Genomic DNA, 14342 nt, shown 5'->3' on the forward strand with positions numbered 1-14342 from the left:
GCCCAAGAAATTGATTCCTAGAAACTTTCAGTGAAATAACTAGATAATGACAACTCTACCAGAACATAAGTCTTCTGACTTTCAGTACAGCTGATACTTCTGTTGTAGCATGGCATCTTTCTTTACAAAGACTTTATTTGGAGATTATAATTTGATGCAGTCAAATTCTGCCTGTCTAGATTACTTCTTAGGATTCTCCTTTGTTTTCCTCTTTCCTTAGAATCCTTGTATCACCAAATCCTACTTTGTTAGTAAAACTGTTTTTCTTGCTCTAGAATATCTGCCACATCTGTTCCACCTTCTTATATCTATTCATATTTCATTGTATGATTCTGTTATCATTACTTCTTTGAAGCCTTCTATATCTGTTCTAGTTCAAACCTGTCCTTTCTAATTTTTGGAATATTTGTAGTTTGTATTAACTATTTTACTATCTCATTATGTATTCAATTTTTATCACTAATTTTTTTAGTGTGCATGTTTTCTTCTTCTGTTCTTTAAGTGTGCATTTAAATTATTAAGAAAAATCTTGTTAGGATTGTTGGTGACAGGCTGTTGATGGAATGTTGACACTCTTGTTGACATTGATGTCATATAACTAGACCTAGATATTTGTTTATTAATTCATTTAAAAATATTTAGCAGATACTGCTATGGTTTGAATTATGGTTCTCTCCAAAGTTCATGTTGAAATTTCATTTCCATTGTGGTGATATTAATAGGTGGGGTCTTTCTGAGAAATGATTAAGTCATGAGGGCTATGCTCTTGTGAATGAATTAGTGCCTTATGAAAGAGGAGCAAGGAACTAGCTTAGGCCCTTTTTTGCCCCTCTGCCATGTGATGATACAGCAAGAGGGCCCTCACCAGACATAAAATCTTCTGGCACTTTGATCTTGGATTTCTCAGACTCCAGAAAAGTGAGAAGTGAATTTGTGCTATCTTTATTACCTAGTCTCAAGTATTTTGTTACAGCAGCACACACAGACCATATCAGATACCTAGAATAAGCCAGGCACTATGCTAGGTGCTGGGTAGGTTGCCGAAGACAATAGGGGGTAAGGACAGGGTGCTAGAGTAGCACAAAGGAAACATATTTAATTTAGAAAGCTATTTGGAAGTGTCTTCTAAGCCAAGAAGTGAAGATGAGTTGAAGGTGGGCTTCATGGATGAAAATAAAGTTCCTTGACAAAAGAAACAATACATTTAAATGTGAGAAGGAATAGGGTATGCCATTTTCAAGGAATTAAAGATCAAGGTGATGGAATTATTGGGTACAAGACTGAGAATCACCTAGGGATCTTTTTAAAGTACAGACTCTGATTCAAAATTCAGTCTGCTAGGGCTACCATAACAAATGCCACAGACTTAGCAGCTTAAACAACAGATTTATCTTCTACAGTTTTGGAGGATTAGAAGCCCCAAGATCGAGGGTTGGTTTCTGGTGACTCCTCTTTTCTGGCTTGTAGAGGACCACTGTCTTTGTTTTCTCACTGGGTCTTTTCTTTGTATTGGGGAGGGCAATGATGGGCTGATGTCTCTTCCTCTTTTGTAAGGGTACTAGTCCTATCTGATTAGGGCCTTAACCTTAGGACCTCATTTAGTCCTATTTACCACTCCTCAAAGGCCTTATTGCCAAACACATTGGGTGTTAGGGTTTCAGTAGATGAATTTTGGGGAACTTTTTATTCAGTTCCCAACAAGTAGATGTGGAGATAGTACATATCTCACAAGCTCCCAAGTTGTACTGTTGCTGCTGGTGTAAGAAACACACTTTGACTACCAAGAAGTAATCAACTATACCTGGTCATTTACCCATAGCTGCTTAATGATTCACTTTTAAAGATGGGAGTGAGCCTGTTCTTAGAGCTTGAAAAAGATTGAGAACACAAGTCTGAATGGTTATAAATGATCATTTCTGAATAATTGAAGTTTGTTTGAAAAGCTAAAGTAAAATTATCTTTACATAAGTGAGTTTGATTTTTAGCTGTCTGAAAATAGTTATTAAAGAAGATAAAATACATTGGAGATTTGTACATCTTGCTGCTTCTTTCCGCAGACAGTTGTAAAAGTACTAATTTTTAAGTAGTATTCCCAGACCTGATTAAGAAGTAGTCTGAAAATCACTAACCTCGAGGACTTGTCTGTGGTGAATTTGTTGTGCCAAAAGTGTCTTTTATTGTCTGTTTTTTTAGTCTCAAAATGGTGATGGGTGTTTGGATATTTTGCTTTTGTGTAACTGGTGGGATAAAATATGTAAGCAGATTCTATTTCCTGAAGCCTTACCCTATTTGAAGTTGAATTTATTTGTGTATGAATACATTGTAGTATGGGGTTGGGGTAAAAAAACCAACTGTGTCTGATTGTTATTAGCTGTTTAGAATGCTCATATGTTCAGTTTTTATTTACTTATATAACTATAAACATGGCATGTAAATACAGATACTGTTTTTAAAAATGATTTTTCTTTATCTAATTTCTAATTATGTTACTTTCTTTAGAGACCAAGAAGCGTCAGTGTAAAGTTCTTTTTGAGTATATTCCACAAAATGAGGATGAACTGGAGCTGAAAGTGGGAGATATTATTGATATTAATGAAGAGGTAAGGAAAAAATGTGTTATAGATAAAGTAGCAATGGTAATTGATGCTCTCTGTATTCTAGAAAAATTAATTGTAAGAATATTAGTCTTTTGTGAGAACTTTTGTCACTTTAAAAATAAAATAAAATTATGAGGTATAAAGTTTCTTTACTCATCCTTGCTGTATTATGTATGTATTTGTGTTTGCTGCCTTTAGGAATAGAAATGCCCCTTTAAAGCTAAAAATTAATGTAATCTAAGTAGTTAAGAACATAAACAAGCCTTTTCTTTGATTCTGAATTTACCATAGGCACAAAACAGTAAAATAGAAGCAATTTTGCCTTTTGTGTAATAAAGGAATACAAACCAAAATCTTTTGAAAAGCTTTGCCTTGTTTGAATTATGACATTCAAATATTAATAAAAATGCTTTCCTACATTTTGATATCTTAGAATGGGATTTTAAAATATTTAAAAAATAGAGAAATCATGGTGGACAGGAGGCAGGACTAGATTGCAGCTTCTGCTGGGATAGACAGAGCAGCATATGGAGGCTTACATATGAACTTTTGCTCCAGAACCACTTTAGGAATATATTAGGAAAGCCAAGAGAACTCACAGGAAGCCATTTGCTCCTGCAGGACCTGGGAGATGCCCCAAATACTTAGTCGCAGCAAGACCCATGCAAGGAGAATCTGAGATCAGACATGTCTAGCCCTGCCCCCACCTAATGGTCCTTCCCTACCCACCCTAGTAACTGAAGACAAAGGGCATATACTCTTGGGAGTTCTAAGGCCCTACCTACCACCTGTTCCTTCCCATACTACACAGCTGATGCTCTCTTGAGAAAGTGCCACCTCCCAGCAGGAGGCCAACCAGCACAAAAATAGTGCATTAAACAACCAAAGCTAAGGAGCCTCACAGAGTTCATTTCAACCCCTCCCCTCTGCCTTCTGCCCTGCCATGTCCACCAGAGCAGGTGCTGGTATCCATGGCTGAGAGACCTACAGATGGTTCACATTACAGAACTCCATGCAGACAACCCCTGGTACCAGCCTGGAGCCTGGTAGACTTGCTGCGTGGCTAGATACAAAAGAGATATAATCACTACAGTTTGACTCTTAGGAAGCCACTTCTCTAGGAAGAGGGGGAGAGTACTACATAAAGGAACACCCCATGGGACAGAGAAAATCTGAACAGTCTTGAGCCCTCCACTTACCTCTGACAGAGCTTACCCAAATGAGAAGGAATCAGAAAACCAACTCTGATAATACGACAAAAGAAAGTTCTTTAATATCCCCCATAATCACTAGCTCATCAGCAAGGAATGTAAAGCAAGAAAAAAATCCCTGATTTACCCGAAAAAGAATTCAGAAGGTTAGTTATTAAGCTGATCAGGGAGGCACCAAGGAAAGGTGAAGCCTAATGTAATGAAATAAAAAAAAATGATAGAAGAAGTGAAGGGAGAAATATTCAATGAAACAGATAGCATAAGTAAAAAGTAATCAAAACTTTGGGCAACAATGGATGCACTTACAGAAATGCAAAATGCTCTGGGAAGTCTTAGCAATAGAATTGAACCAGCAGAAGAAAGAACTTCAGAGCTTGAAGACAAGGTTTTTGAATTAACTCAGTCCAACTAAGAAAGAATAAGGAAATATGAACCAAGCCTCCACGAAGTCTGGGATTATGTTAAATGAAGAAACCTAAGAATAATCTGCCTTCCTGAGGAAGAAGAGAAATCTAAAAATTTTTTAAAGTTTATTGGGGGAATAATCAGGAAACCTTCCTCAGTCTTGTTAGAGACCTAGACATCCAAATACAAGAAGCTCAATAAAGAACACCTGGGAAATTTATACCAGAAGGATTATCGCTTGGACATGTTGTCATCAGGTTGTCTAAAGTTAAGAAGAATGAATCTTAAGAGCTGTGAGGCAAAAGTACCAGGTAACCTATCAGATTAACAGCAGATTTCTCAGCCGAAGCCCTACAATCTAGAAGGGATTGGGGTCCTATCTTGTGGGTCAACAAAACAAGTATCAGCCAAGAATTTTGTATCCAGCAAAACTAAGCTTCATAAATGAAGGAAGCATAGTCTTTTTCAGATAAACAAATGCTGAGAGAATTTGCCACTACCAAGCCAGTACTACAAGAACTGCTAAAAGGAGCTCTAAATCTTGAATACATTCTGGAAACACATCAAAACGGAACCCTTTTAAAACATAAATCTCACAGGACCTATAAAACAAAAATACAAGTTAAAAAGCAAAAACCAGAAGCAAAAAAAACCAAGGTAAATACCACAGGCAATAAATACCACAATGAATGGAGTAGTACCTCACAACTCAATACTAATGTTGAATGTAAATTGCTTAGATGCTCCACTTTAAAGATACAGAATTACAGAATGGAGAAGAATCCAACAATCATCTGCTGCCTTCAGGAGACTCACCTAACAGATAACTACTAAACCTAAGGTAAAAGTGTGAAAAAAGACATTTCATGCACATAGACACCGAAAGCGAGCAGGAGTAGCTGTTCTTATATTGGACAAAACAAACTTTAAATCAACAGCAGTTAAAAAAGACAAAGATGGGCATTATATAATGATAGGCCGTGTTCAACAGGAAAATATCACAATCCTAAATATATATTCACCTAACACTGAAGCTCTTCAATTTATAAAGCAATTACTAATAGACCTAAGAAAGAGATAGTAAAATTGGGGGACTTCAATACTCCACTGATGGCACTAGACAGGTCAACAAAGAAATGATGAATTTAAACTATACCCTGGAACAAATGGCCTTAACAGATATTTACTCCACTGATGGCACTAGACAGGTTATGAAGACAGAAAGTCAACAAACAAACAATGAATTTAAACTATGCCCTGGAACAAATGGACTTAACAGATATTTACAAAACATTCTACACAACCACAGAATATACATTCTATTCAACAGCACATGTTCTTTGTCCAAGATAGATCATATTATAGGTGACAAAATGAGCCTCAGCAAATTTTAAAAAACTGAAATTATATTAAGCACTCCTTCAGACCACAGTGGAACAAAACTGGAAATCAACTCCAAGAGGAACCTTCAAAATCATGCAAATACATGGAAATTAAATGAATGATCATTGGGTCAAAAATGAAATCAAGATGGAAATTAAAAAATTTTTCTTAACAGTAGTGGCACACCTTTCAAAACCTCTGGGATACAGCAAAGAAGATAGTAAGAGGATAGTTAATAGCCCTAAGTGCCTACATCAGAAAGTGTGAAAGAGCACAAGCTGACAATCTAAGGTCACACCTCAAGGAGCAAGAGAAAGAAGAACAAACCCAAACTCAGCAGAAGAAAGGAAATAACCAAGATCAGAGCAGAACTAAGTGAAACTGAAACAAAAATTACAAAAGATAAATGAAAGAAAAAGCTTGTTCTTTGAAAACATAAATAAAATCGATAGACTGTTAGCAAGATTAACCAAGAAAGGAAGAGAGAAAATCCAAATAAGCTCAATTAGAAACAAAGCAGGAGATATTACAACTGATACCACAGAAATACAAAAGATTATTCAAGGCTACTATGAGCATTTCCTGCGCATAAACTAGAAAACCTAGAGGGGATGGCTGAATTCCTGGAAAGATAAAACCCTCCTTGATTAAATAAGGAAGAATTGCATACCCTGAACAGAACAGTAACAAGCAGCAAGATTGAAATGGTAATTTAAAAATCTCCAACAAAAAAAGTTCATGACCAGACGTTAAAGAAATTGGTACCAATCCTGTTGACACTATTTCACAAGATGGAGAAAGGGAACCCTTCTTAAATCATTCTGTGAAGGTAGTACTACCCTAATACCAAACTGGGAAAGGATATAACAAAAAAAAACTACAGACCAATACTCCTGATGAACATAGATGCCAAAATCTTTAACAAAGTACTAGCTAACTGAATCCAACAACATAGGAAAGAAAGAATGCACCATGATCAAGTGGGTTTCATATCAGGGATTCAGGGATAGTTTAACATATGCAAGGCAGTAAATGTGATACGTTACACAAACAGAATTAGAAATAAAAATCACATGATCATCTCAATAGATGCAGAAAAAGCATTACATAGAATCTAGCATCACTTTATGATTTAAACTCTCAGCAGAATTGGCATACAAGGAACATACCTCAGTGTAATAAAAGCCATCTATGATAAACTCACAGCCAACATAATACTGAATGGGGAAAAGTGGAAAGCATTCCCTCTGAGAACTGGAACAAGACAAGAATGCCTGCTCTTAACACCTCTCTTAACATAGTACTGGAAGTCCTGGCAAGAGCAGTCAGACAAGAGAAGTAAATAAAGGGCATCCATATCAGTAGATAGGAAGCCAAACTGTCTCTGTTTGCTGATGATATGATTGTTTATCTTGAAAACCCTAAAGACTCCTTCAGAAAGCTCCTAAAACTGATAAAATAATATAGCAAAGTTCACAGATACAAAATTAATGTACACAAATGAGTAGCTCTTTTATATACCAACAGCAACCATGTGGAGAATCGAATCAAATCAAGAACTTGACCCCTTTTACAATAGCTAAAAAAAAAAAAAAAAAAAAAAAGATATTTGCAAATATGCCTAACCAAGTAACCAAGGAGTTGAAAGACCACTATAAGGAAAACTACAAAACCTTGCTGAAAGAAATCATAGATGACACAAACAAATGCAAAATATGTCCCATGCTCATGTATGGGTGGAATTAATATTGTGAAAATGACCATACTGCTAAAAACAATCTACAACTTCAACACAATTTCTATCAACATAACACCATCATTCTTCACAGAATTAGAAAAAACAATCCTAAAATTCATATGGAACCAAGAAAGAGCCCCCATAGCCAAAGCAAAAAGAACAAATCTGGAGACCTCACATTACCTGATTTCAAATTATACTCTAAGGCCATACTCACCAAAACAGCATGGTACTGGTATAAAAATAGGTACATAGGCCAATGGAACAGAATAGAGAACCCAGAAATAAACCTACATACTTAAAACCAATTGATCTTTGATAAAGCAAACCAAAATGGGGAAAGGACACCCTTTTCAACAAATGGTGCTGGAATAATTGGCACGCCACAGGTAGGAGTATGAAACTGGATCGTTATCTTTCACCTTATACAAAAATCAACTCAAGGTCCATCAAGAACTTAAATCTAAGGCCTGAAACTATAAAAATTCTCAAAGATAACATTGGAAAAACCCTTCTAGACATTGACTTTGTAAGGATTTCGTGGCCAGAACCCAAAACAAATGCAGTAAAAATAAAGATAATAGCTATGACCTAATTAAACTAAAGAGATTTTGGACAGCAAAAGGAGCAGTCAGTGGAATAAACAGGCCAGCCACAGACTAGGAAAAAATCTTCACAATCTATACATCTGACAAAGGACTAATATCCGGAATCTACAATGAACTCAAACAAATTAGCAAGAAAATAAAATCCATCCAAAAGTAGGCTAGGGACATGAATAGACAATTCTCAAAAGAAGGTACGCAATGGCCAACAAACGTATGAAGACATGCTCAACATCACTAATTATCAGGGAAATGCAAATCAAAACCACAACGTGATACTGCCTTAGTCTTGCAAGAATGGCCAAAATAAAAAAATAACAAGATGCTGGTATGGATGTGGTAAACAGGGAGCACTTCTATACTGCTGGTGGGAATGTATATTTACACAGCCAGTATGGAAAACACCGTGGAGATTCATTTAAGAACTAAAAGTAGAACAACCATTTAATCCAGCAATCACACTACAATCCCAGAGGAAAAGAAGTCATTATATGAAAAAGGTACTTGCACATGCATGTTTATAGCAGTACAATTCACAATTGCAAATATGTGGAAACAGCCCTAGTGCCCATCAGTCAGTGAGTGGATAAAGAAACTGTGGTATATATGTGTACGATGGAATACTACTCAGTCATAAAAAGGAATGAATTCATGGCATTTGTAGCGACCTGAATGAGACTGGAGACTATTATTCTAAGTGAAGTATCTCAGGAATGGAAAGCCAAACATTGTATGTTCTCAGTTATAGGTGGGAGTTAAGCTATGAGGATGCAAAGGCATAAGAATGACACAATGGACTTTGGGGCCACAGGGGCAGAGGGTAAGAAGGGGTGAGGGATAAAAGACTACAAACTGGTTGCAGTGTATTTTCCTCAGGTGATGGGTGCACCAAAATCTCAACAGATCACCACTAAAGAACTTACTTATGTAACCGAACACCACCAGTTCACCCCCAATAATCTATGGAAATGAAAAAATGGAAAAAAATTTTAAAATAATTTTTCACATCTCTGCTTTTATCATTTGATAAAAATTTTAAAGTTTAATTTCACAGTTGAAGATCATTTTTAACAGGTATGTTTTGATATCATGTATTGTAACATGGATTGATTTTGTGTCAAAACACCCTGTAAATCACTGATGTTTATGTTTATACAAACTTCGATTGTGTTTATCCAAAGGGTGTTCTATTTTATTTTTACTTGGTAGCAGTAATAATAGTTAACATTTCTTGAGCTTATGTTATGTTTGAAGCACTATGCTGAAAGTTTTCTATTTATTATATACTTGGAAGTTTTAAAAAACCTAAGAAGATAGATATTTTTATCCCTATTGTACATAGGAAGAGACTGAATCATGGAAGATGAGTGGTGGCTGTTTTGGTTACTGTTGCTGCATACCAAGCCACTCCAAACTTGGTGGCAAAAAACAATGGTTGTATTATTTCTGTGAGTCAAGAATTCAAATGGAGCATAGCCTGGATGACTTGTCTGGGGCCCTCAGCTGGAAAGATTCAATGCTGGCGACTCTTGGAATAGTAGGAAGTTTCTTTCATTCTCATGTCTGGTGCCTAGAAGCCTTGACGACTGTAACTGCCAATTGGAGAGCCATTATGTTAGACTTTCCATTTTGGTTGCCTTTCGTACAGTTTGGGCATCTCAAAATCATTGGAACTATTATATGGCAGTTCATGGCTCTTAAATGCCAAGCAGTTTAGCATATGTGGTGTTAACTTTATTGCCTTTTACAGTCTACGAGCTGTTGGTTACAAGTGGGTCATAAGCCACCAAGATTTAAGGAGTAGGGAACTGAGACCATCACTTCTGGGTGGGAGGAGTGTCAAGGTCACAGTTGTGGGATGAGAGATCTTGCAGCCATCTAAGTCTGAATTTCAATTATTGCAGTCTATTTTTTTTTCTTTTAAAAATTTCTTAATTCTTTTATCTCAATAGGTTTTTGGGGAACAGGTGGTGTTTGGTTAGATGAATATATTCTTTTGTGTTGATTTCTGAGATGTTAGTGCAGCCATCACCTGAGCAGTGCACACTGTACCCAATGTGTAATCTTTTATCCCTTGCCACTCCCATCCTTTTCCCCTGTTTACAAAGTCCAGGCATCCTCATAGCTTAGCTCTCACATATGAGTGAGAACATATGATGACTGGTTTTCCATTCCTGAGTTAGTAGTGAGTAGTATTCCATGGTATTAGTGTGTGTATATATGTCACAATTTCTTTATTCACTTGTTGATAGGCATTTGGGCTGGTTCTATATTTTTGCAGTTGCAAATTGTCATGCAGTCTGTTTTTCAGGTCCCCCCCCACCCCGCCCCCGCACTGGACTACTCTGCCTCCTAAGAATTCTTTAAATAATCCTAACTCCTCAGTTGCTGCCAATTGGGGTTTCAGGTATAGATAATAGACAGCTGATGTTTCTCTCCCTTTGTTGTATGCATTCTAGCTTGGTCTACATATCTTCCATCTCATTTAGTTTGGATAACTTCCAGTTCTTTGGTACTTCTTTACTTAAGTCTGATAAAAATTCTGATTGCTTCACACTTTACTGCTTTACTACCTTCTTTTTCTCCTTCAGACAGCTTGTATTCTAGCAGCCACTTTGTATTTTAGCTGTACCTTCCATGAATCATTTATTTTTAAGTCACTATATTTTTACTCTTATTTAGCCTTTAATATCACATTTTTTTGGTCCTTTCCTTTCATGGGAGCATTTTTTTTTTGAGATGGAGTTTCACTCTTGTTGCCCAGACTGCAGTGTAATGGCACAATCTCAGCTCACCGCAACCTCTGCCTCCCAGGTTCAAGTAATTCTCCTGCCTCAGAATCCCAAGTAGCTGGGATTATAGGCATGTGCCTGTAATTTTTTTTTTTTTTTTATTCAGTAGAAATGTGGTTTCTCTGTGTTGGTCAGGCTGGTCTTCAACTCCCAACCTCAGATGATCTCCCGCCTTGGTCTCCTGATGTGCTGGGATTACAGGTATAAGCTGCTGTGCCAGCCAGGGGAGCATTTTTTGATTCTTTCAAGCCCTTTCTGTGTGTTTCTAACAGCATTTTGTTCATACTTTAGTTATAGTACCTCTTGCATTGTATCATAGCTATCTGCTTATTGTTTGTTTTTTCTTTGGGTGTTTTATTGAAGAACAGGGATTTCTCATATGCAAGTTCCCTAGTTAACGCCATGGGTTACACATAATGCCTGTTAGATGAATAACTTAGTAAAAGCTTGCCTACCTTGTATGAGATGAAAAACAATTAAAAATACTTTAAACAAAAACAATATCTTTTTCTATATATTGTGTGTAGTTTGGGTAAGTACATTTTCACACGGAATAGTTTATTCTTTTTAAAAAAAATTTTTGGTTTTGGTTTTTTTTTTGAGATGGAGTCTCACTCTGTTGCCCAGGGTGGAGAACAGTGGTGTGATCTCAGCTCACTGCAACCTCCACTTCCCAGGTTCAGGCAATTCTCCTGCCTTAGCCTCCCATGTAGGTGGGACTACAGGCATGCACCACCACACCTGGCTAATTTTTTTTTTTTTTGTATTTTTAGTAGAGATGGGTTTTACCATGTTGGCCAGGCTTGTCTCAAACTCCTGACCTCAGGTGATCTGCCTGCCTTGGCTTCCCAAAGTGCTGGTATTATAGGTGTGAGCCACTGCTCCTGGCCTGAAAAATTGTTTTTAACCTGTAAGCACTCCTTAATAGCCTTATCAGAAACTATACATTTTTATAGTTATTAAAGATTAAATAAATTCATGGAAACGGAGTAATCATATTAGTAAGTATAAATGTTTTTCTAAAGTGTTTGATTGACATCTGGGTTTTTTAAAGTAGGAAATTATTATACTTAAGAATCACTGTTTAGTAGGTTTAGCAATTTTCTGTGCCATTTGGGAAATTATATTTCTTTTCTTTTTTTTTTTTTTGAGACAGGGTCTCCTCTGTTTTAACCCACGCTGGAGTCCAGTGGCAGAGTCAGGCTCACCCGCTTCAGTAGCTGGGATTATAGGCGGGAACCACCTTGCCCAGATAATTTTCCTATTTTTTTTTTTAAGATAAAGGATTTTACCATCTTGCCCAGGCTGCTCTTAAACTCCTGGTCAAGCAGTTTGCCCATCTTGGCCTCTCAGGGTGCTGGGATTGCAGACCCGAGCCACTATGCCTGGCCAGGAAGTTACATTCTTATGTAGTCATTAATTTTTTTTCAAATCAAATATTTCCAGATACTTTAAATAATATACAAATTAAGACTCAGCAATGTTTACAAAAGTGACATTCCTGAAGAAGCTATGTACTTCTTGCTGTTAATAAAGTATATTTGGTTATCTGATACTTGCATGAAAAGTATTTCATAGATTGTGCTTGATTGCAAATTCTCGTTGTAAATGTTGCAAAGTGCTGTTAATATATGGTTAATCCCATATAAGAATAATCCACTAAAATTTAATACACTTAAAATATATTTTCTACATTGTGTTTTAAATTTTAAAGGGTTTCACAGTGCTAATTTTGTGTTCATTTGCTTTTGTAACTTAATTTTCCCGTAGAGTAAAGATTTTCAATTAACAGAAGTTTTTATTACTTTTGAATTGTGAACTTTTTCAGGTAGAAGAAGGCTGGTGGAGTGGAACCCTAAACAACAAGTTGGGATTGTTTCCCTCAAATTTTGTGAAAGAATTAGAGGTAACAGATGATGGTGAAACTCATGAATCCCAGGATGATTCAGGTAGACTATTTTTCAAAATTTTAATTGATTTAAATAAACTTTATATATCATCTAGTGTTTTATTTTGTATTTTTTTGAAACTCTGTTCTTTTGAACTTTCAGTCAGCTTCAATTAATCTACTTTAAAAAAGTAAATTATGTTGGGGACCTAAACTAAACTAAATATCTAGTCAAATAATTTAATATTTTTCTTTCTCTGATTTCTGCTTTAACCTTAAGTAAATCTTCAGTACGCTCATGATTCGTCTTAGGTTATCTGATTTCTTCCTAGTAAAGATACATGTGTTTTTAGTCTGCTCAGTTTGCAAATGGCCTGTTGAGTACTTCGGAAATTTTAGAAATAAGAAGCGATCTTACTTTTCTTGTTTTCTACATTGAATATAGAAAACACTATGTTTGAATAGGAGTAGCGAGAGAGGGTAACCTTGTCCTGTGCCAGTTTTCAAAGGGAATACTTCCAGGTTTTGCCTCTGCTATTTGCTGTGGGTTTATCATAAATAACTCCTCTTATTTTGAGATATGTTTCATCAGTACCTAGTTTATTGAGTGTTTTTAGTGTGAAGGCATGTTGAATTTTATTGAATGCCTTTTCTACATCTATTGAAATAATCGTGGTTTTTATCGTTGGTTCTGTTTATGTCATGGATTACATTTATTGCTTTGTGTATGTTGAACTAGCCTTGCATCCCAGGAATGAAGCTGACTTGGTCATGGTGGAAAAGCTTTTTAATATGCTGCTGGATTTGGTTTGCTGATATTTTATTGAGGATTTTTGCATCCATGTTCATCAGGGATATTGACCTGAAATTTTTTTTGTTGTGTCTCTGCCAGGTTTTGGTATCAGGATGATGCTGGCCTCATAAAATGAGTTAGGGCAGAGTCCCTCTTTTTCTTTGGTTTGAATAGTTTTAAAAGGAATGGTACTAGCTCCTCTTTATACCTCTGGTAGAATTTGGCTGTGAATCTGTCTGTTTCTGGGCATTTTTTGGTTGGTAGGCTATTAATTACTGCCTCGATTTCAGATCTTACTATTGGTCTATTCAGGGATTCAACTTCTGCCTGGCTTAGTCTTGGGAAGGTATATGTGTCCAGGAATTAATCCATTTCTTCTAGATTTTCTAGTTTATTTGCATAGAGGTGTTTCTAGTAGTCTCTGATGGTAGTTTGTATTTCTGTGCGATCAGTGGTGATCTCCTGTTTATCATTTTTTTATTGTGTTTGTTTGATTCTTCTCTCTTCTTTATTAGTCTGGCTGGTGGTCTATCTATATTGTACAATTTTTTTTTTTTTTTAACAGGCAGTGTCTTTCCTTGTTGCCAAGGCCAGTGTGCAGTGACATGATCATAGTTAACTACAGCCTTAACCTCTAGAGCTCAAGTGATTCTTTTCTTCTCAGCCTCCTGAGTAGCTGGGACTGCCGACATGTATCACCATGCACAGCTAATTAAAAAAAATTTTTTTAGAGATGGGGTCTCACTAGCAGGTTTCAGACTCTTAGCTTCAAGTAGTTCCCCTACTTCAGCCTCCCAAAGTGCTGGGATTATAAATGTGAGCCAACACATCTGGCCTAGAAAATGAATTTTAGAGAAAAAAGGGAGATAATATTTTAAAATTTAATACATGATTGTATTAAACATAATTGATAAAAGACTTCTAGAAATC

General features: G+C 36.3%; 1 protein-coding gene across 16 annotated transcripts in view; it reads left to right on the top strand.

Moving 5' to 3' along the window:
• CD2AP (CD2 associated protein) overlaps window positions 1-14342 on the top strand; it is a 156531-nt gene that overhangs the window by 61428 nt on the left and 80761 nt on the right. For all 16 annotated transcript variants that reach the window (XR_013534263.1, XR_013534260.1, XR_013534264.1 and 13 more), the window contains 2 exons: window positions 2500-2600; window positions 12560-12680. Coding sequence is in view for 10 of the 16 variants with exons in the window: in XM_078369363.1 (XP_078225489.1) it covers window positions 2500-2600; window positions 12560-12680 (222 nt within the window). In the remaining 6 variants the exon portion in view is untranslated. The remainder of the gene's footprint in view (window positions 1-2499; window positions 2601-12559; window positions 12681-14342) is intronic.

This window comes from Callithrix jacchus, chromosome 4, assembly GCF_049354715.1.
Source record: "Callithrix jacchus isolate 240 chromosome 4, calJac240_pri, whole genome shotgun sequence".
NCBI classification, from domain to species: domain Eukaryota; kingdom Metazoa; phylum Chordata; class Mammalia; order Primates; family Cebidae; genus Callithrix; species Callithrix jacchus.